Below are 24,131 nucleotides of genomic sequence, written 5' to 3' on the forward strand. Positions count from 1 at the left end.
TTAACCATAGAAAATGTACAAAAGTTGACTGTGCATTAGTTTCTGGCTGCTCATTGTTATCCAATATATTGTTAAAACTAATATTGTTATAACTGAGTTCGACAGAAATAAACTATGGATTATCACATATTACGAAGTAAATATAATATGTTTATAGCTAATATCATCATGTAATGAATATACGCTTACTAAGAATACATATCGTATATAACGAATGTATTTTTGTGTAGGATGCGACTTCGTTACGAGGTTTGACTGTACCGTGCTGCTCGCTGTCCTCCCTTCAGTGTGCTGTGACAATATATGGCTTCTCTTGCGGGCACAGGAGAAGCCCCTGCTTCTCTTGTGCCCGCAAGAGAAGAAGCAGGAGTCTGCTCACTTTTTCAAGTTCTTGGAAATCCCGTGCACGCTGCTGCTGAAGTCCCTGCAAGGCTTGCTGGAGCAAGTGCAGCTGCTGGTCACGCTGCTCTTGCTCAGCCTTGAGGAGCTGCGCCTCATTGCGATATGCCTCCAGCTGGCACCGGAGCGAGTCGCACTCTTCTTGCATGGCCAGTCGCGTCACTGCTGCTGATTCATCTTCTGTGGCCAGAGCACTGCTGCCATCACCTTCTGCATGCAGAAGGCGATAGCACTCAAGCTTTTCGTAGAAATCAGCTACGACAGTGGAGGGCTGTTTTAGCCTTCCTTATATGAAATAACTTAGGAGACAAATGGAAAATGAAAAGATACTTTCACGGTCTCAGGTTTCACAGTACAATAATGCTCAACTGCTTCTACACAAATGGGCCTCTTTATTTAACCTACGTGACAGAAACTGCGAGGACTCAATTAATCAGTCAACTGTGAAAACTCAGTCACACCAATTCACCACAAATGTAACCTTCTACAACCCACACAAAGAAAGAGAAAAAGAGAAAGAGTGTACCAGAGACAGCGGCTATATACCTGCAATGACAGGTGGAGGTCGGGCCCACATTTAGCAAAAATGCTTTCAAAAGAGACCACAAGTGGTTCACAGTGGCGCCTCAATATGTGACGCACACAACCTACAATCAGGCATTGGGAAACTTAAAAAGCAGGCGACAAAGCTGCAAAGAACCCGTGCAGACTGGTTATAGGCACTGCAACACTGACAAAGACACGAGACTGTTGTTACCTGAGCCACTCTCCGATATCTTGGCTGCCTTTGCAGGCGGTGGCTCGTCCTCATCACTCAGATCCATCTCGTCTTCCTGGCGTTTGTCCAACACATCAGCCAAGTGCGCAGACTTGATTTCCTGCAAGGAGGGGCCAGGACATGAAATCAGGGGACAGCCATCTTTACATGAGAATTGCTTCCATGAGAGCACATATGAGCGTAATACCAGAGCTTTTACATCTGCGCGATCCTTTATCACACCACATTGCAGTTCCTGTGCCAAGCTCGAAAGAGCAAATTACGTACAGGCAGAAGATCTACCTTGGGCACATTTATATCTAAAACAACTGCACCTGAACAAAGGTTTACTATGGGTACATGCACATATAGCCTGCACTTAGTAGGTAGCCATACTGAAGACAGGAGGCAGTCTTAAAGTTAAAATCAGCCCAAGTTCAGGCAAACAAAATTTTAATTTTTACAGCAGCTACTTCTTTAAAAAGAAATTTCTGAGCTTGTGAACTTATAACTGCAACCGTAGTACACGTCGCATAAGTGACAGCAAGTGAAAAGTTACAATATTTAATGTTCTAATATATTTGTGCCGATTTATTTCTATATTACTGTAAACGCTCTTTACTCAATGCTCTTTCCGTGGGTCCTATAAGCTATAAATAAATAAATAAATAAATAAATAAATAAATAAATAAATAAATAAGATTTTTGAACACAGGTCTCATTTTATCATATGTTTTGGATAAAAGTGAGATATATTACGGCAGGTATATGGTTCTTCTGAAGCTAGTAAAGTCCATGGAGACCTATAATACACAACTAGCAAGACGGAGTTCTATCGGACAGGGGGGCACAGTGCTAATTGTCGAGAGGCTGCTTCACTGCTCTTCAGAATACTTTTCCTCATAACACATACTTCAAACTGTTTTCTTTAAAGGCCCTTCACATCTGCGTTTTAACTGCAAACATTCATGAAATGCAAACACCGCAACTAACGCAGTCAAACATGCTGTTAATCAAAATATATCATAGCACCCATCTTATATGCACTATATCTTGCTATAGAATGGCTTAAAGAGGTCTATGCAAAAAGAAAGCCACAAAGGTATTTCACCAAATTCTGGCATGCAGTACACATTCTTGTTCCGTAGACTAAGTTAGGTTCTCACTCAACAAATGGCAAACTGCTGTGTCAAGTGCCCCCCATCAGTCATAAAACACCATTAAATACTGCACCTGTTTCTTAAAGGGACACTAAAGTGAAAAATGATTTCTTCTGCATCAGTAAATTACCGTTCTACAACACCAAAAACACCACTCTAACAATAAGACGTTTGGTAAGCCAGAAAAAGCGCAAGAACGAAATACGGGTGGCGACGCCTACTTAAGTTCCCGCACCTGGGGGCTGTGACGTCTTGATTTTGATGAAATCTTCTAGGGCCTACTAATTATATATAGCGGTACAGATTGACTACATTGCGTTCTAAAGGAACCAAATATTAATCATGGCAAGTTTCGGGAACCTTTATTCAGCCAACGCGGCCCAAATGCGAAAACATACTTTGGAGTCCCTGACGTCACGATGACGTACCGGCGCTTGGGTTTCGGCGCGAAATTCAAATACTGATACTTGTACCTTCATTTTCTCATCTAATAATCAAACTATTTTTCTGAAATGACTGCCTGCAGGGTTCTCAAACAATGCTTCATTAGTCTAAACTGATTTATTGTTTCGCTTTAGTGTCCCTTTAACATTTATTTTGTACAGATATGAAAAAAATTGCCTGGTGGATAGATAGTGCAATTCCACCTGTTCAGGTGGATTACTTGAACAGCAGGCCATTTCTAGAACGACTAAGTTCAATTATAGTTATTTAACCGAGTTTCACGAATAAAATTTGTACTTCGTTTAATTCAAAGCTGCAACAGCAGAATAGAAGCTGGACAATGCTTAAGTTGTCTATTTTGCAGAAACCTCAAGGCTAGCACCAATTTAATAATTCTGTCCTCTTAGACTGCTTCACCTTTTACTTTCTTGAAAAGACTCCCTCATACACTGTGGGCCAGAGGTGTATACCAACCTATATCATGGCATATTTTAGGCAAAGATATCTCAAAACTCCTGTTAGTCTCAGTAGTAATGCTACTAAATGGATTCCCGTTAAGCATTGAACACCTTAAGGCAATGCCAACATGTGCTTTAATATAGTTAAATTAAATGTTAATCACTGGAATGTGTTAATTATGGAATGGCATGCTGCAATTTGTGATGCAAAAAATGTCCACTTCTTTGAGTAATCCAGCTGAACAGGCAGTATTGTGCATTCTGGCGTGCAATTTTTAAAAACCTTTTCGAAATCAAACACTCATAACCTACAAGCTGCACAGTGGGTCACAAGGGGTGCAGTAGTGGTGGGTGGGGGTTCTGAATTAATTTTGACCACCAGGGGTTCTTTAATGTGCACCTAAAGTATAGTGCACGAGTGTTTTCGGACTCCTCCCTCTTTGCAATGCAGCCGCGACGGCCACATTCCACAGAATAGAATGCGGCCGCCGCGGCCAGGAGTTGAACCTGCAACCTCGTGTTCAACAGGAGGAGACAAAAGCTACTGAGGTGCCACAGCAAACAAACAGATGGTATACCGAGCTGATCACATAACTAGAAGCTGAAGTGCCTGATGAATGTGCCTCATGAATCTGATTGATGCATGGTGCAGATAAAGGCATGGGGGGTGGGAGGCTATACATTGTGCACCCTTTTCTTATCTTTTGCTAGCACTGTTAAAAGGCACATGATATTAAATTTGTACTCTTGTTTGCTGACACAATGTCTCTGACACATTCGTGTTCGAATGCAATGCAATGTTCAACTGAAATTTACCTCTCTGCATTTTGTAAATTAGTTTGCATAGACATAGACACTTCCACGTTTGCATAGACAATTCCACACTCTATGACATCACGATGTGCCAGTGCTCGACCTTCAAGGTGGTGCGGCCATCTAAAGTTTCAGTTTAATGCTGTTTTCTGACATACCAAGCTTCTGCTTTTGGCAAAAGTCACCCATTTGCTCCTCCATAAGCACTCTCTACCAATCTAGTTCAACCAAACGTTTTTCTCTATATTTCCCTGAAGACATAGTCAACACAACTTGCTGAATACACAATGCCAGCACTGACATAGAAACTGCTTCAAAGGGCTTATGTGAGTTTTGATTACAGGCCTGCAGGGCTATTAACGTACATGCAAATACCCAACCATGCACACTCACTGTGGAAGTCAGCACAAGGTAATTGGCCAGAGCTTACCTGATCTAGTTATGCCTTATAGGTCACACAAGGCAAATCAGCTACTGCAGTGCAAGTGGTGCGTTTAGTGTAAGCACATAGGTATGCAAACAAACACATACACAAAGCTTCATGCTACACACACAGGGCAGCAGATAACAAATACACATACACACAAAAAAAGCAAACAAGGATAAAGAAAATCAGTTTCTGATCCTGCGATCCCTTTACTTAAAAAAAAATATTGTGTAAAGCGTACAATGTAAATTTACTGCCAATATTGAGCTGAGTAATGCCTATAATGATCACTGCCCAATACATCTCGGGCACGATCCATTCAGACTTTCAAGGCATAGAACAGTATATGAGATTCTAAGAGTTACTAAAGAAGTAACTCTAATGTCCCACTCAATACATGACTTAGCACAGGGACCATACTTGTAAGCATTCTCCGATACCCTGTTATAGCATGAAAGCTCTATCACAGGTGGCCTAATGCCACCATGAATTCAGCTACCTTCTGACCATCACAATGCATAGAAAATTTCACAACAACGATGTTGTACAATATGCAAACAGCAATAACTATTCTCTGTGACAGAAGGTAAGGCGTGAAAACACGGACACAAGAGAAAAGTACCAGACAACACAAACACCAGCATTTGTGTTGTCTGGTTCTCTTCTCTTGTGTCTGTGCAGTGCTGTTGAGGTGTCCTCTTCTGAGAGACAGTTACGGCACTGCACTTCTCTCTTCCTCTACTTCATAATCACTACACACACACACTCTTGTGTCTGTGTCTACGTGCCTTATCTTGTGTTACAATGAATCCCTACCAACTAGCCCAACTTTCTGTGGTTCTAAGCTATTCTCAATCGCTTAACATTGGCAGATATCTCATGTTTTGTCTTTCTAGGCCAAACATTCTAGCCTTTGATTTGCTGGAAAGATTGAAAGATAGCAAAGAAGAAAGTCACAAGGACTTCTTAAATAGTTTCTGAAGAAAGCAATATACTGCAAGAAATTTATGTGCTCACTATTTTGAAACCATCTATGCGAACATAATGTTTGCAAGCTCGATTGGATCAATTGCAGAATAAACTTAACTGCCAGAAAGATCTAACTGCACTCTATCGCACATAAGCTATACATAAAGCTTTGCCGAGCGTTATCGTAAAATTTCCACATCCAGCATGGTTTTGGGCTTCTAAAAGAGTCGGGATTTCTCAAGAGAATCCCAATGCCTATGACTAGGTGTGTTAGGAGATCAGCAGTTGCATTCTTGGTCAGTCACTTTCGGGGATCTTTTCACTTTTGCGTGATGTGGCATGCAGTGAAGCAACTCCATGAAGAGGTGGACATCCTGCCTGCTGGCTTATATATAATGAATATGCATTCGAAAAATCGGACGTCGACTGTAATGAACATGCATTGAAAGAGATATCCCCAAAAGTGACTGAATGAAAATGTGGCTCCAGGACTGCTTTTTCTCCCGCTACAAAGGTCTGTATATGTCTGTCAAGATATGTCAAAGTTTCGGCTTCTATTGGCAACCTGGGCAAACATGATATATTACGAGTCTGGTGTTAATCTAACATGCTTCACATCTACTGATCTGCATCTTATCATCACTCACATTTTTTTTAAGCATCTTTCATTCTGAGGCATGATGTGCATCTGTCATGTTTTGAAGAATGCTTACACCTTGCCCACTTTTTCATTCTATTTCTGCGTTGCATCCCTTTCTGCCTATGTGCCTTTTGACACTTTCACACTTACAAACAGTTATTTTACGACACTACTGCCAACTGAGGCTTTGCCGACCTAGGACAAATTAGTGTTCAGCATAAACATATAGCTATGCGCATGCTTACCTCAGATTGCTTGCGCCAGGTATCAATGTTCTTGCGCTGGGCTTTGGTGAAATGGTCCCAAACCTTCTGATGACTGGCCATGGAAAATACCTTCTCAATTTGTCCCACTAAGCATTGCAGATCACAAGCAGGGAAATGGTTCATAGATGCCAGCCGCAGTGGGCAAAGAAGAGCAGGTGGGGATGTTGGGAAGGGTTGAAAGGGGGAGGGGGAAACAGAGTGAAAATGATGTTATGAGGATAAACAAAAATGAAAGAAAAAAGAATGAATACAGAAAGATGGGGAGTGAAGTGGAGCAGAAAGAGAGAGAGAAAGAGACCAGGTATAAGAGGATGGCAGAAGGGTGTCTACACTTACCATCACCTCATAAGATAGGAAATTCCAATGACCAACTCAACATATACATAAATGTGCCTCCAATCTGTTCTTCTCAACTTCAACTCCAGAACTTTCGGTCTAATTAAATTTATATATTTCAATATGTTTCTGTGTACTTCAGTGCATGTGGTTTTGTACTTTGCATTGGATGGTTGTTTCATTGCACTGCCATACATTATATTGCATGTGTTTATTTATACTCATTTTAGTCTTTACTGCTAGCTCCTCTTTGTATTTGCTTTTCTTGTTGTAATTAATAATCAAGGGTGCTCCTGCCATCTCTGACTTTTGGAACCTTGTCTGTGTATCAATTGTAAGTAGCTGACAGTATATTAAATAAATAATAATAAACTAAAAAAGCAACATAGCTTTTTGATTGAGGTAGTCACAATGCGTCAGTAATGCTTCACATAAATTCTCAATCAAAACTTTTATAACCTGGCACTCACAGCATCTGCCCAAAGATGGCAGAATATAGACATGCCTCTTAAGCAATTCCGAAGTTGTAGGAATGGCTGAGGAGCATTATTTGAAGCACAGTATACTTATTCCGGCCAAGAGGCAATGCTGTCTTACATTCAATTATATTAAGTTGAGGCCTGTTTGTGGGAATGCAGGGAAAGAGTGCAGGCACTACATCGGCCCATTATCTAGGAACAAGACATGACATGGTACATGACATGTCAGTATTACATTAAATTGGTCTTTATGGTACTGCTGCAATTGTTACAACAGAGGGCTGAATATGGGTAAACAGGGGTACCAATTTGCACTATGCATAGCTCACTAATGATGGTGGTTTCTGTTACCTTCACTCCGTACGAGTTTTGCCTGCAGCCATCCCACGTCTTAACAATTGGTAAGCACCAGAAAGAAAAGTGGAGCTGTTGACTCCCTCTCAAAATGCTATGCTTGATGTACAACCATAGGCATCACTACAGTTTCCTTACTTTCATGCATGCTCTCAGCTAGAAAACAATGAAATGCTGCTGTAAGTAACGCGAATTCCAGTTGTCAATTTCGAGCAACTTTTTCTGCTTCCCGTATGATGGGAATGTCTGTTTGACTAGCTACAAAAGTGCATATGTTGTTGGTGTACAAAATAAATAAATAAATAAAAAAGAAAAAGAACTTGCATTTATTCCTACATTTCATTGTTTGAATAAGCATGCCTTCTCACTGACAAAGAGAAAACTTTTGCTGTTTCAATCTGAGAAGGTTACAATGATTGATCACAAATTTTTGTGCCACATAATATGTATTAACAATGAATGTCGGGCCAGTGTTGCACAGAAAAGGGCAGGTTGGCCATTGCTTCAGAAGTAGTTAGCTCCAATAATTATGCTAGGGAGCAAGGAAAAAACAAAAAAGGGGGTTCTACTTGTCAATGTGAGAACAGAAAGAACCCGTTCTCCACCACTTTGAAGCAGAGTGCCAATTGGCAGCAGAATCCAAATCACGTTCTGACATGAACTCTGGTATTATAATGTAGGTTGCACATGAGTGCAACAGCACATGAAACTCGTTTCAAGCATAGGGAATTAAAGAGCCCACTTAAGATATTGTCTCGAAACAAATCATGACACAAACACACTATAATACCTACACCAAAAGTCAGTTTAAGGTTGTCACAAACCACAAATGCCATTACAACAAGCACTAGATTTGTCAAAACCGTGAGTCTGCAACACAGTACCCGCATGTTCGCACTCTTTCTTTACCAAAAAATATAGTATGATGGTGCGTGTTGCTCAGTTTGCATTCTTTATGTTCAGTTTATTAGCCTTTTCAGAACTGGGAAACATGCATTATGTGCCGTTTGTGTGAAGACACCTAAAAAATGTAAAAGTGTGATGAGTGTGAAATCAGTGCCTGCAGCAATGAGTGCCACTTTACTGCAGAACCAATACTATACTATACATGTCTTGGCTGCAATTTGACCTGCTGCTGATATGTTGTCATTGTGTTCCTGTGTATCACGAAGCAGAATGGTTATAAAACTGTTTTTTTATTGATGGCTTACTGTACAGAAGGCAGCAAAATTAATTGACAGCAGTGCTGGCTCAGCATTTTTGTGTGTTCTTGTGCTGCTTTTTGTCTATCGTGTGGGGATGCGCGACTCTCACGCCTCCCCTGAGATCTAGTTTTCCCGCATGGCTCGTCTCCTGCAGGGCGGCTTCGCCCGCCGCGTGGCCTGGCGCCCGCGGCGGTCGGGTGGTACAAGCGCGGTGCGAGAGATGGCGCGAGCGTCGCGCCGCTGCGGGGTTACTCGGGCGTCGGGAGACAAGGCGCTCGGGCGGTTGGGTTCGAGACAGCATGCGGGACGGTCGTGCCGCACGTGCGGCGACCCTCTTGCCCGGCGGGTCGGCGCGCGGCGGGGACGTCCCGCGTGCGCGCGCGGCGACCCATGCTTCTGCGAGACCGCCTCGCGTGGCCGCCTTCGAACGTGCCACGATTCGCGTGACTGTACGCGCGAACGACCAGGCGTTGGGATCCAGCATGGGGCGAACATATTCGCTCGCTTCCGGTCGCGGTGAGTCCGACTTCTAGATTCGTCGCGCGCCCATCGGCATGTTTTGTGGATAGCAACTCGGCTAGCAGGCACTGATCTATGAAAGGTGCAATAAATGCCCTTGTGATTGTTTGCACTACTGTGTTGTCGTTCCTTTGTCCCAAGAGTACGGGTGTGAGAGACCCCACAATCGGTAACCTGAAACATTTAGCACTCACAGTAGCATATGTGGTTTCCAGATGGCCCAACAGGTCTTACGTCCCTCGTGGAAGCTTAATGTACTGCGTGAACAATGCATGCTATGTATGTGGATTCCAAGCTAATGGATGCCACACATAACAGATATTTTACAGCAAATGGTGCACTTTCAGTTTAGGCAGGTCACCTAATCGCATGCGGTTTATGCCCAGAATTGTGCATGCTGGTAGTTGACTCGGTAATGCGTACTCCAAATAAGTTGTCTTGTTTGACAACTATCACTGCAATGAAAATGCACCTGTATTTTTCACTTACCTTGCGACAGTTGCAGGTGCCAACATTGCTGAGCTGCCGTGCTATAGAATGCCAGTGTCATTTCATGTACTTACAAATTTTGCTGAACAGAGGTGAATTCATGCAAAGTAGCTCACACAGCAATGATGTACAGTGCTGTCAGAAACATCTAAAAGCTTACTCTTACCTCTCATTATCAACAGCAAGGAGCAAGGCCAAAGCATTATACTACAAACTCATCAGCAAGTGCATGACTAAAGTACACTGGCTTGAAGGATGCCCATATTCTAAGCTTGTCATTGTACTGGCACTTGTCATTGTACTGGCAATGTGCCAGTGTCACTGGCACATTGTAGTTTGCACAGGACAGGCAGACAGGCAGGACATTTTTGTTTTCTTTCATCCGATAGCAATGACAGTTTACATAGCTTGCTGAAAATGGGTGTTTTCAACATATGCCAGGCAAGCTGGTCAAGTATAAATGCCAAATACATAATATACAAATCTGGCTGCAAATTGCACTCTCTGTGCAAAGTCCATGCACTAACAAGTGAGCATCGAAATGTGAAAAAATCCTTCGCTGTTACCTTAAGTATTCAGGCCCCTATAGTAAGTTCACAGCGTGTGTGAAAGAAGAACGACCACCGAACATGCAACTTACGCTGGACAAGGATCCCCTGCAGCCTCTGGGCAAATAGGACGCGGGCCTTGTCCAGTGCTTCTTGGTGGTCCTGCTTCTCTTGGAGTAGGCGGCGGATGTGACCATTGGCTGTCTGCAGCATTGAGTAAAATTGACCTGCATTGCGCTTGGTGCACTCTCCGCGGTCCAACCACACTGTCAGCACTTGCACTGCCTTCTGGAAGCTCTCGTCCCCTGCAAGATAGTGCACAGTCAGCCATCTATTTTTAACTGCAGGCACAAAAGATAAACAATCAAAAGCTCGTGACTCCATACACATGTGCATGGTTGTCTCATCAGAAGACATGATGATGAGTACAGCAGAAAACGATACAAGAATATAAGAACATGAGACTGTGTTTACCCATTGTATATGTCATCTGTGGACTGATCATCGTGAGTTATCTTGTCCTGACTGCAAAGTCTGAACGATGACAGTAAGCTGCTCTCAAGACTCCATCTATAATTCAACATTCCAGGAATGATGCGCAGCTCAGTCGCACTACAGTTACGTCATCGCAAGGAGGACATCCACATGCGTAGACTCTGTTGGTGCCCTGTAGCTGCGACTAAATCAGTATTATGTAACAGGTGTGCCACTACCTATGCAGTTCTTAATGCAGCTAAGATACTGTTAACTTCGTATGCAGTTCTTTTAAGGTTTGGTCTCCAGCCATAAATCAACACAGCTGACAAGCATAAAGCCAGGAATATGGGGTCAGTTCAAAGCTTATTCCTAAAACTAAACCTTACCACAATACCCTAGGTGCATTCAGACCACAAGGTTTGCAAGTTCCACATTATTTAAGAAACCTTCTAATGCCAAATCAAAAAGGTGAAGTTGAGAGAAAGAATAAATACAGAAAGCATGTCCACACATTCTCTGCCACAGAGATACAGGTGCCCCGCAGGTGTCTACCTTTCAGCCGCTCAGTGAGCTGTTGGGCCTCATGGTCTGAATAATGGACCACTGGCGGCGGTGAAGGCGGCCGCAACCGCTCACGGTCCAACCTCTCGCGGTGGCGCTGTTCACGCTGCAAGGCTCGCTGGCGGCACTCCCACTCATACTGGTCATCTCGTGCCTGTGCAAAGTCCACGTGCAGCCGTCCAGTGTGGCTAGCCTCCTCTTGGTCTCGAATTTTCATCCGGTACCCTGGACCAGTGAAATTAGCATTAAAATGATTACTGGTGAGGTGCGTCACCTCGCTGGTATGGTTGGAGGTGATAAGAAGCATACTGAATATGCAATCATGAATCTTTTTTTTCTTGTTTCTGCAGAAAGCAAACACCTTTCCTTCCACTAAGATGCTTATAAAAGAAAAGAAAAAATTGAGTAAGAGACTTCCCACACTCAGGCACAAACAAAGTCCTAAAATTTAAGTATGCCTAACAGAAAAGTGGACATGAACGTTATCACGGAGTGTTAAGTACTATCTTGTTCAGTATGAGCTGCAATATGTGAGCCGTGGCTGGAGTGCTCTCCCAGTCGAGTGGCACTAACTTGTGACACCCTCTAGAAAAATGTTGAGAGGGTTTTGCCATTCCACCAATGCACATACTCCCATTCTTTCCATTGTCTTCTTTCTTCGTGGAGCTATAATACACTGGCCCACTGAGCAGCATGGATGTGTTTAGCCCTTAGCACAGAATGCTTCATCATGGCAAACTGCTGCCCTAGCTCGGCAACTATTCTTGTTTTTTTTCACTCTCCTTTTTTTGTGTGGTAGAGATATAGGCCTGCTCGATTCACTTGCACCATCTGAACCAGTTCACAAGGTGCTGCAGACATTCTTTTTATTGGTACAGCAATGGTGTCCTTTGAACCACGCCATCCATTTCTAAAGGTGCAGGGCTGGTTTACAATTTTGCTCCACCCTCTCTACTGTCAGTGCATTACTATTACTTACAGCATGCACTAAAAACATGGACACAGAAGAGAGACGAAACACAATGCTGTAATAATAATAATGCAGATGTGCCAATTCGCCCTGCTAGCTACTGTACTAAAGTTGGTGCAGACATACAGATGCAAAGCAGTAGTGCAGCAGACGACACAGCACACGAGCACAAGCACCGTTAAAACCCCACTTGTGCACGTCTGCCGTGTTTACACAAGCATGGTGTCACAGAAGTCGATCACGCCTGCTGTTCAGAACCTCTCAAACTTAAACATAACGCCAGCACAGTGTCTGCGCCTCAGCATTCGTTTAGAGTGTTGCGTTGTGCCCGCATTGCAGAAATTAGCTTCACAATTTGTGAACTTCTTGCACACTGTTGTGAACTGGTTCCCAGTGGTACAGGTGAATCAAACGAACCTGTAGCTGCTCAGTGGGCCAGTGCAAAATAATTGCTCCGCAAAGGAAATAGATGACAGAAAGCACAGGGATATATGCACATTCCTAGAATGGCTAAACTCTCTACACTTTTTTTCTCTCAAGAGCACTGCAAGCCAGCGTCACCAGCTCGACAGGGAGGGAAGTCCAGCCATGGTTTGCACACTGCAGCTCATAGAGAATGGGATACAGTCGAACCTAGATATACTGAACTCGAAGGGGATCATGAAATAGTTTGCAATATATCAATAATTCTAAATATAAAATATGCCTATCTGATACTCATCAGAAAACTCTGCACGTCTCGGATGGTTTTCTGAGAATGTGAAAGGCTGCAATTTACCAATTCCATGACCGGAACCACTCAGTGAAAAGATCTAGTGGCGTGCATTTCTTGTGGGGTGCATGTATCGGACCGGGAGGCCTTTTGCCGGATTCTTGAAGAAATGTAGCAATCTTCTTTTCGACTACAGACGGCCACAGGTAGTATGCTTCCCTGCCCAGCATTAAGTTCGTTCCACTATTAGTATGCTTTGTCGCATTTCACGGTTGTGATGCAATGAAGCTTACTTCAGCAAATTCAACATTATAGAGCGTAAATAGGGCCCTTTCTACCCGAGTCCTCTGTATTTTGAGACACGCACCTTGCTAATTTTTCGTCCATGGTATGTACTGCCCTACATATTCAATGCCTTGACAGCATCTGCCAAAACAGCACCGTTTCGTCAACATGAATATTCCTGATGATGCGAGAAGTGATCGCAGATTGCTAGGAGGAACGCACTTGCACGAGCGCATCATTCAATATATTGAATGTAGTGGTGAACAGGAATTCAATATATGCATAGTACAGTGCTGTACCTTTGCATGAGATTTCCAAGAGGATGTTACAACTGTCCGATATATGCTATAATTCGATGTGCCCAGGTTCAATATATCCGGGATCGACTGTAGTACATACAGCACGGGAGAACGAATGGCTCTGTCATATAAAACAAATGATGTAGGGACAGTTAATCACTTTGTTACCTCAAACATTTTCACAGTTTATGTGCATTCTGAAGGACGAACTTTTTGCTGCAACCCGTGCTGATTGAAAAACTCACATTGACACAAGCTATCCTACAAACAAATGCTGACCAGATTGCTGGCCAATCCAGATATCTGTGCACTGATTTTGATCCACCTGGCAATGTAAGAATTTCAATTAACAGAGGTCCACAACATGACTTTGCACCGAAAGGCGAAATAGGTCATAAATATAGAAGCTGTACATCAAAATGCAAATATACACAAATCTCATCATTTCACACTTTCATGTACTTGAACTTACATTTGCTTTGTGCACTTGTGTGATGGAAATAATTAATGCAAGAGACTACTTTCCCAATTCGTAAGTGTGCTTCTCTGCACCAGCTTCACATTTGCCCAACTAGTGGCATAACTAGTCATCATTCAAAAGAAGACAAAACTGCTAGCTGCACATGCTGGGGCTTGTCTCTTGAGCATGGTTCCATCACGAGAGCCATGTCTACATTTTCCATGTCATAATACAAGCAAACAGTGCTTGTACATGTTGTGTGTAAAAATGACTATGCCACCATTGGTTGGATGAGCTGCTTTGCAGGATAGGTAGGTTTACAATTATGAAAAGGGTATATTGGTGTAGTGCATCACAGCATATGCAGACGACTGCTTGATTGCTACGACAAAGTACACAAACCACAGAGACTGAAAATTTTTCCCCTTCATCTATGTTGCAATATAAAGTTTTGACAGTAAGCTCAGGCCTAAATTTGGCAATCAGTGAAATAGCAAGTCTTCATTGCTAAAGAAAATATACAAAGGATAGTACAGCCTGCATTTATTTCTTGCACACCAAGAAATATGTGTGTACCGCGCTGACCAAATTAAATCTTTAATTCATATTGAACTGACCAGAGAGGGCAATGGCACGATCCACTTGCTCTTCTGTCTCAAAGCGGATGTGGCAAAAGTTCTTCTTGCTCATGCGAACAGTGGTGATGGTGCCGCAGTGCTGGAACACCTCCCGCACCAGCTCCTCCGTAGAGCTCTCAGGCAGGCCACCCACAAACACTGTGCGACAGCCTGGGGGTCGGTCTCGCGTGGCTGGTGGTGGCATATCTGCACAGTAGAACACATGCCAGCAGTAGACAGGTGCTTAATATGTGCCACATTTATTAATACATGGGCTGTTTTCCAATACTAGCTGTAGACAGCTAAATAGACAACGAAGCAGAACAGTGGACATGTTTAATCTCATTCCAATTCTGACGAAGCTGGCAAAATAGCGTCACGAAGACAACATTGTAGTCAAAACCATGCAGGCTACTTTGCTGTCCGAACAAGATGGCAGCTGTGCAGAATGTTTGAAAACACAACGGTAAAGTCACCTGTCTACAAAAAATGTAGTCGCACTTTTTTATGCTTTTAATGTACCGTATGGACCGGAATATAGGCAGCACTTTTAAAAAATAAAAAACGCAGCAAAAAGTCGACCCTGTCTTATATACAGGTCATATTTTACAGCTCTTTTGGACACACTTCTAGAATTAAAGTTTGGGGGGTCGGCCAATATTCTAGTCCAACGAGGGAGAATCCTTTGCACTGCCACAGCTGTGAGCGCTCCACAGTGGACATGACTTCAGTTCGTGTACGCCTGTTGCAATGCACGTCATTGTGAAACGCAGATATCATGCGTGCGACCTTGGCGTTGTTTAACTGGTGTTCCACAAATTCAGTGCGCAGTGCTTAGGCTTTTATGCTCACATGCGAGCTTCCACCGTTCCTATCAGTACACACATTAACAAACTTGGTAGGTGTTCACAGCACTTACCGCGGCTGATCGTCCGAGAAACCGAACTCTGCTTCACATGTGCTGCTGTCAGTACAGCCTGTGCATCTGATCGCATGCCTAATTACTACGTAATCGTCTACAGGTACAAACATATCAAGGGCAAGGTTTCTGCGATGACATGCCAACCAGCACCCCCACCAGCTAGGCCTAACCAGTGCGCCTAATCAAGAGTCGTCGACCAAAATTGCTGACTGGTTCTGAGTCAACGAAACATGTTGCAGTGACTGTATAGCACTCAGAAAGCGGAGGAACCACCTTCATAACGAAAGTGAGGGCATGAGTGGCACGGTCAATGCTCGAATGGTGGCAACTTTGTCCATGGTTGCCATGTGTAATTTGACATCATACACACGCCGATCAGTTTGTGAAATTGAACAAGACACTGTAAGGTGTCTAAAATCTCGGTCACTGTTCTACTTTAGTTGTGTGGAGTTGGTGGCAGTGTCATGGGGAATTTCAAATGTTCGAGCAGGTCTGAAAATTACTCACCGACTTACTTTCCTCTTTGTCATTTTTGTTATTGCTTTCTTGTTGTTGCAGGTCCCGGGACATGAACCTTTAAACAGGCACAAACATCCTGGTCGCATGCTTCAATTCTTGGAAACACACGGCTGCTTTGTCTACATGTTTTGCACGTGTGCAGCCTTTGAAAAAAATTTTTTAGGCTATACTGTGATTCAGGTTATAGTGTAGCTATTCGCAACTACGGCACTATAAGTGGTCCATGCCGTCTTGGACAACCTTCGAAGCACTGATGGAGCACTCTGAAACCACCAGTCAAATATGTTATGAGCATTTCACCATGGCAAAGTGCTGCAGATGTGTTCAAGCCTAGTCTTTTAAAACAAAGCATTCCTTGATTCTTCCTTTGACTTTCCCACTGCTGCTGCTGTTGCTGCTGCTGTCTGGAACAACGCATCAGGGGATGGTTCAGGGCATGTGTATACATGACTGGAGTACGGCAGAGAAGAAAGGCGAGACAAGAAACTTGTTTGGACCGTTGCACCACGTCAAATGTGCACAATGCCCTCTGGAGCTCCCTGGGCATTGCCGCATTAGCCTCTTGATGGCTGTAATTATCTGTGAACCCCACAAAAGCACTACAGAAATTGCAGTGCTCACTTTTCTACTAACATGTGAATCCAGAGGGAAACTAGATAGTATGGTAGAGAGGAGGGGGGAGAGGATACAGGGAATGGGTAGAACCGACGCTGTCGCAAAATGAGTGAATAACAATCTTGCCACTTTTGCTCACAGTTCCCATAAAAAGGGGAGAGGATTGGGAAAACATGACATGAGAAGGCAAGGAAATACTACTACTATAGACACGACAGCGGTTGGAGGCAAACTGGATAAATTTAAGTAGAAGGTATGGTACAGCACGTTTCTGTTATTTCTGAAAAATAAACGCCAAGCAAGTTTGCCGACCAGATTACTTACACAGGGTGTACACAAGCAGAGCCGCATTAAAGCGCACCATAGGGTTTAAGCAACACCAGACACCACGGAAGCGGTCATACGTCAAATCAACACTGCTGTGCCTGCTGCAGTAGCCTTGCCGCTATGGCATCGCTCGAGGTCATGGGCTTGAGCCCGACAGTGGCAGCGGCATTTCAACTGGGGTGAAATAAGTACGCTCGTGCACTCAGATTTAGGGGCACATTAAAGAACACCACGGTGTCAAAATTTACGGCGTGCCTCATAATCCGATTGTGGTTTTGGCATATACAGCCCCACAATTCAATTAAAGTTTAATACTTCTGACATGATGCGATGTGCCATGAAAACGAATATGCTCAACCCTTTCAGAGGTTATGAAGTATATCACACAACAATGCCTCAAGCAAACACCTCCCCCTGTGTTTTCTGTGTACTATGCAGACAAACAGCAGTAGTGCACACTAAGTAATATTTAACATCGACTCACCCCTGTCATGTTGGATTAAGCATTGAAGAAATTAAAAACGTTTGCCATCAACATCACCGCAAATTATCATCAATCAAAGCAAACAGCACAGAAAGCTTCGTTTACATCGACTCCCACAGTGTGTGGAACCCGCATAATTTCTTTTGCGCGCCTAGAGCACAACTGTAGGTTTCTTTACTGCACTGACACCTTAATGTAAAGAAGAATTAACTAACTTTCGAGGTACGACAAGCCATTCTCAATGCAGGCGAACACTCACTTGGCTTTGGAGGGTACAGGACGCAGCTTGGAAACCTCAGCAGCTCCTTCACAGGTGCATTTGGGCTGAGAACACTGGCTGGCAATATTCCAGGCCCAATTTCAGGTGGGGGTCCTAGGAAACCAAACTGTGGGCACTGCGAGGAAGTGAAGTGCTTTGCAGTGTTGTTGTCAGCTGTTCACTGCTGCTAGTGCTACATTTAGCATAAAATCATGTGCGATACATGTCTCTACAATTAATTTTTCTACAAAAACGTGATCAGTTGAAAGTATTGTCCAAGGTTCTTGTCCCCTCCATATAATCTCCAAACCGTGTATGAAAACAAGCACCATGCCATTTATCATTCAGTTTACTACACTGATTTCCACATGAGTGACAACACTAAAGGCAACCACAAACAACAAAGTGCTCTTAGTGTTGTCCTTCCTATGGCTACAAGCACAGTGAATTGAATGATGTCAGAATGTATGAATAAGCGTTGGTAATGCATATTGAATAGAAGAGTGCAAATAGATGACAAGAAAGAATGACAGAAGATGAAGAGATGACTTCCAATAGGATCTTATTGCAAATGCGGTGTGCACACACACACACACATGCGCGCACACACACACATATGTACACACATGCACAGTCGTACTTGGATATATCAAAATTATGCAAAACGAACAGCTGTAAAATCCGCTTGAAAATTTTTGTATATAATTTTTATTTTATATGTCAAACTATTGATATATCGAACTTTTTCATGATCCTCTTTGAGTTCAATATATCCGGGTTCAACTGTATATATACAGGGTGTCTCACGCAAGTTGAACCAAGGATATTTAAAAAGTGGTTAACCGCAGCTGAATGAAACCAATGACATATAGTTTGCCGTCATGTGGCACTGTTTAGAGCCCTATTTATATTCCTCTTAATTAGCTAATTAAGTAAGATAAATTATGAAAATTTTTTAATATTCACTTTAGGGCCAAGTGCATTTCATTGCAGTTCAGGAATGACCGATCCAATTTTTTGTGCCAATACACTGCAATAAGATAGTGCAGGAGTGCAGTCATGTGGTTTTATTTCATATTTTGCGGGCTTTCTTTAAATGCTGAAAAAAATCACCACACAGCATGCACGTTGCCACAAGAAATTGGATCGGTCGTTTCTAAATCCCTTCTACAACATAACAAAATGCACTTGGCCCTAAAGTGAATATTAAGCATTTGACACCACTGTATTTTAAAATTTTTTTTTTGCCCCTTTTGAGACATTTATTGCGAGAAATACGGTACTGCTCCCCATACAACCCTCGACTGGTTTCAGCCATATTTTTGTACGCAATCTCTTGTCTGCAACGCTCACAACGCTTCTCTTAGACACACTTCAACTGTGACGCACTACAGCGACACAGGCTCCCATTCACCACTGCGGCAATGACCATACTACGTGTCTCCTATGGAACACCATGTGATTAGTGAGTATGTCGACAATCTGCTTTGCTGCCACATCGTTAAGCCCTCTTACAGTCCGTGGGTTGTCATGTAACATGCACAGCGCCTGTGGTGGTCAGCCAAGTTATGAAACACAGCAAATAAAAACGAAACAAAGGCAAAGAGAGAAAGCAGGAAATAGCCAAATGAACATGTGACAATTAGAAGACATGAAAGAACCACACATTAAGGTTTCTAGTATTGCCTTTGTCAGCACTTCGTCTTGTCCTTCCTCATCTTCTGTTTACACTGCTTTATTCCGTGAATGACATCTTGTTAACTAGCCCCAGTTGGTGCCTTATTGCATGGCATTTATGCTTCTAGAAAAACTGTCAAGGCCATTTCTCTTTTTCTTTCTTTTTACTGCTTGCTTACCTGGCTGTAGCTGGAAACCACTCCCATAAGGGCATGGTCTCCGGGCAGACCAATAAATGGGGGCACACCCCAGGGTGCGGGACTGCCCATGAGGCTAGCCAACGAGGGGAGGCCAGCTGCTCCTTCAGCCAGTCCAGCAGCAAAGCTCCCAAATGTTGCTCCCACAGGACGTCCTATACAGATACATGCAAGTTTTTCATTGTGAGAGCTGATGGCTGCCTGGCAGCTCCTTGGAAGTTTCCTTCACCCAAAAATAAACACCACCAAAGATAGCATTAGACATGTTCAAATATGGGTCATCAAAACAGAATTGAATACAAATCAAATAGTCAAGGTAACTAATCAAACATGTATGCTTTTCTATTATCTTTTAAACAGTAAAACATTAAGCTTACGTAAGTCACCCAATGTTTTTTTTTTTGTTTTTTTTTAATAGTGAAGTGAAGCTGCTATGCTTACTGTGATGTGATTGTATTTCTGACTCCTAAATCAACCAGAACGTAAGTTGCTATCTCTTTCTAAACTTAAACTCACTTAAAATAACTTGGAACAAGTAAAGGATCCATCAGAGCTAGCACAGGTACAGAAAGGCTTCAACTGTATATTTTGTCGGTGGTGTTATTGTCAGTTTTAATGACCATGATATTATTCTGAACAATAATGAACACTTAATCAGTTAGCAAAGAACTTAAGCAGAAAAATTATAAATGCAAGTTCTCCTTAATCCTTCGCCTGAGTCACTGAAACAATGATGAGGTTACAAGAAACTTTTTTACCAATTGTCACAGAACAGTATGGCTGGCTGAGGTGCTTTGATTGGCTGGACCACAATACTTTCTAAATTAATTGAGGGACTCAGGGTATACCAAGTTGTGCAAGAAAACAGGTTGCCCAGCATTATCTGTGCAAGATAATTCCTTATGGTTTGTCACTGATACAGCAAAGAGAACAGCTCTTCACTTGGCAGGTAGCCGCACGTGCAGCAAGGTATGTTGGGGCATTCATTTATTTTTATCTGCAGTGTCTGCCACCACTGCTATGAAAACTTTTCATGTGGAAAAATTTGTTATTTTAGATGGTCTGAAATTATTTGTGTAAGAAAAATCAGGTTTCACTGTCCTTTGATATATTTATATTGATATATTTTTACCTCCAACTTTCATCTGATACTCAATGTGGATCTCGATTACTTCGTACTGTTGCTGGAAGCCTAAATTCTTGTGTGTATTCAAATCAGATTTGCAAAACATTCAAGAAGCAGTAAGAAAATTCAATGCTACCTGCTTGTTTCAAATAGTGAATTGATACCTCAATACTATATTCATTGTTTCAAACATCACAATTTTCGCATGCCCATGCAAAGACTTCTTTCTTACAATTTAAGTGAAGAAGGTGGGTTAGTGGATTTGGCATGTCAACACTGTTTCTCCACCGTGCTAACAAATAGTTAACTGCCATCAACACAACAGATAGTGGAACTTTCATGAGCTTTTAACATACTAAATTCTGCATATTCTATGTATTCCGCAACCTCAGGACTTGTTTATCTGTACTATCAGCATAAATTCGAAAACAAACACGTGAAAAGTGGCCAGCATGCTTTGTCGCATGTCAATATTCGCCTGCATTTGTAACAGCCACTTAAGTCAAGCTCCTAGGCACACATTTCAAACTACAAAATTACAATAAACTTACTATAGAGCGAATGCTCATTGCAATCCCATGTAATTGCATGTAACAGGTGTATTTTTCTCCTGCTCACATTTAAGTTTATGCATTTCTCTGGACCATTAAAAAAGCAATAACTTCATAAGAATTGGCAGATTCTTCAGAAGCACAGCTCTCTTGTAACTCTTCCCACATACAGATCATATTTCTGCTCCTTTTAAGTGGGCTGGGTGTCCCTGTTTATCTGAGTTACAGTGCAGTCCACTGCTAAAGGGAACATCCCAATACGCAGTTCTCACTTTGCTGATGTTCTAGCTGCAAGTTCCGGCTAAACTCAAGTCGATGAACTGCACAAGGGTGGAAAAAAGTGCTAGCATCACCAACCACAAATCATTTTCTGCAAATTTAGGCAGCTACATCTTTGCCAGAGGGAAGAAATTGTATGTGCTCTACTCTCACATCTTTCCTTCAACACTGTCACGCTATACATAACACTATACATAAGCTTCTGAGTACACGGGGAATTCGGCAATGTCAATAGATTTCACGTTGGAACAGGATGGTTATGGTGTGAATGAATGTTGCTCTGTGAAATAAGAAAAACTTTCGAATATACGGTTGTTGTGCTAGAAATGATGAAAGAAGGAAATTTACACTTCAATAGGTAGACCTATACCAACATTGTTGTGCAGCAGTCAACATTACCTGTGCATTATTTTCCTAAAGACAACAACCCAAAAGCACCAGAGACAAAAGAGGCACAGCAATACAATTTTCATTGATTATATCCCTATCGCCACTATAGAGAGGTACATATATTTAAGTACATGGTCGTTAACACTTTTCGTGTCATGTATTTTTCCCGAGGTGACGCACATATAACCTATGACGCACCTGTATTTATATTTCTGGGATATTATAAAATGAACAAAATGATTTATTTTGGTTATGCAGAAGGGAAAAAATGACAAGGATAATGGCAAATGCTCTCTTGGTATGGTCCCCACATTCCTATGTGACGTCAGTGACATGGCCGGACAGAAACACAAAACGTACGTCAGTGACACTGAAAGGATTAACCTGGGCTTACAATAGCTTTTAAAATAATTAATGAAAACTAACTGGGCAAAATATTGAAAGCAAAGCACGAAAACACTGGCACGTGTCATGCAAGATTGGGGGCAGCATGAACGCGTATGATAAGCCATTAAAGGAATGGAAGGGTGTATCATTGTGTTTCTTTTCTTTGTCTTCATTTCATTATTATATTTAATGATGTCACCACAGTACAACTTCTCCAGCTGTCCTAATTACTTATGCAAAGCTCATATGTCTGTGTCTTCGACCACTGTACGGAGCCAGTGATATCTATAGGACCCAAATGTCGAAGCAATTTGAAGATGATCGCCAAAGAAAACTGATATATTAAAAAATGCCAGCTTAAAATATATTCATGCTGCAATGATCAAGACAGAATTTCTTTTTATGTATATCGAGAATATTATTACTCATATTACTGTTTACACCTTAAATATATAGTCAATTTTCTGAAGCAGCTTTAGCACGTACCGGTCAGTAAAACATATGTAAAATATGCATACGCGAAACGCTCGCCATCACGCCTGCTATCGGTACGTTAATTGCAGTTTAATCAAACCGCCGAAAAAATATGAGCAAGGAAGAATGCATGCAAGGGGGAATTGACCAAATTTACTCACAGCGGTGCAAAATCTGAACGCCAATCGAACACGAGTGCTGCTCGCGCTTATGCACATGAACATAAAGACATAAAGAATCGGAAAAGCACGAGTTACTGTGCGCGGACACCACCTGGCGACCGCGTGAACAACACGCGCAGGGCACGATGCGGACGACTGCGTGCAACTTGACTACGGTTAGGCGATCGAAACTCTGCGCCAAGTGTAGAAGTATCGCGCTCTTTATACCTCCGTTATCCGCCGACTCGGTTGGGTAGATCGTGGCACCGGTATGCATACACTGTAAACAGCCAGGTTTTCGCACGCACCTTCTGGCACGCAATCGAAAAAAAAATAAATGCATTCGCGTGTTTGACAGCTACGGCTCTCAAGCGAGGAATGAAGTCAAGCCGCCTTTGAACTTGATAGAGACACCGCATGCGTAAACATGTCAGGCTCACCGAGCCCTTCGGGAGCCACAGTGGTCTTGATTCGTGCCGCAAACTCCAGCGGCGCATCGTTTGTGGCCGGATCCACCGTACTTGAAGGCAGGACCGGGGATCCCCCGCACACCGCCGCTGCTGCCGCCGACATCATCTATAAACAGATATTCAGTGGGCTATTTTAGTAACCGTGTAGCATGCTGCGGGGACGGGAAGAAGCGGGGGTGGGCTCAGCGTGCCGAAAGCCTTTTGTCATCTGCGGATGCATCAGTGCGCGTCGGCACAATTTACCTCTATGCGTCGATCAGGCACAAGGCAGCGGTTACTCGCGAACGCTTCTAATTCTCGAACCCATCAGAGAGCATGCGAACGCCTGAAGGTCTTTTCTTGCTTGATCAATATCACTTATGCCAGCAGACGATCAAGCGCAGTTGAAAACTAAACTCCCGCAGAAAGCACATCCGATACGCTGGTGTGACCGGCTGCCGCGTGGGAGCGCGCTCTACCACCCAACTTTTATTTTGCGAGACTTTTTGAAAATAATAAAGCAAACAAAACAACTGAAAAGTTATTTCGATAAGGCCACCATACATGCATAATAACTATATGGCATAAAATACTTAATAACGAGCTTGTATTTATTTCAAGATTCGCTGCGCTAAGGGCAGCCCAGCGACCAATCAGCTAAGCACACGAT

General features: G+C 42.8%; 1 protein-coding gene across 2 annotated transcripts in view; it reads right to left on the reverse strand.

Moving 5' to 3' along the window:
• The window catches only part of LOC142572375 (ecto-NOX disulfide-thiol exchanger 2), a 37,668-nt gene extending 13,755 nt beyond the window's left edge, over nt 1–23,913 (reverse strand). The window contains exons 1-10 of one of the 2 annotated variants that reach the window (XM_075681453.1): nt 23,726–23,913; nt 23,453–23,588; nt 19,627–19,799; nt 17,771–17,906; nt 14,645–14,851; nt 11,293–11,526; nt 10,356–10,568; nt 6,313–6,419; nt 1,157–1,277; nt 380–609 (exon numbers count right to left, since the gene is read on the reverse strand). In XM_075681453.1, the coding sequence (XP_075537568.1) occupies nt 380–609; nt 1,157–1,277; nt 6,313–6,419; nt 10,356–10,568; nt 11,293–11,526; nt 14,645–14,851; nt 17,771–17,906; nt 19,627–19,799; nt 23,453–23,588 (1,557 nt within the window). In that variant the 5' untranslated portion in view covers nt 23,726–23,913. Of the gene's footprint in view, nt 1–379; nt 610–1,156; nt 1,278–6,312; nt 6,420–10,355; nt 10,569–11,292; nt 11,527–14,644; nt 14,852–17,770; nt 17,907–19,626; nt 19,800–23,012; nt 23,121–23,452; nt 23,589–23,725 lie in introns of those variants that run through there. The other variant, XM_075681454.1, reaches the window with a different exon arrangement.
• Between the last annotated feature and the right edge of the window lie 218 nt (nt 23,914–24,131).

Source organism: Dermacentor variabilis, chromosome 2, assembly GCF_050947875.1.
Source record: "Dermacentor variabilis isolate Ectoservices chromosome 2, ASM5094787v1, whole genome shotgun sequence".
NCBI classification, from domain to species: Eukaryota; Metazoa; Arthropoda; class Arachnida; order Ixodida; family Ixodidae; genus Dermacentor; species Dermacentor variabilis.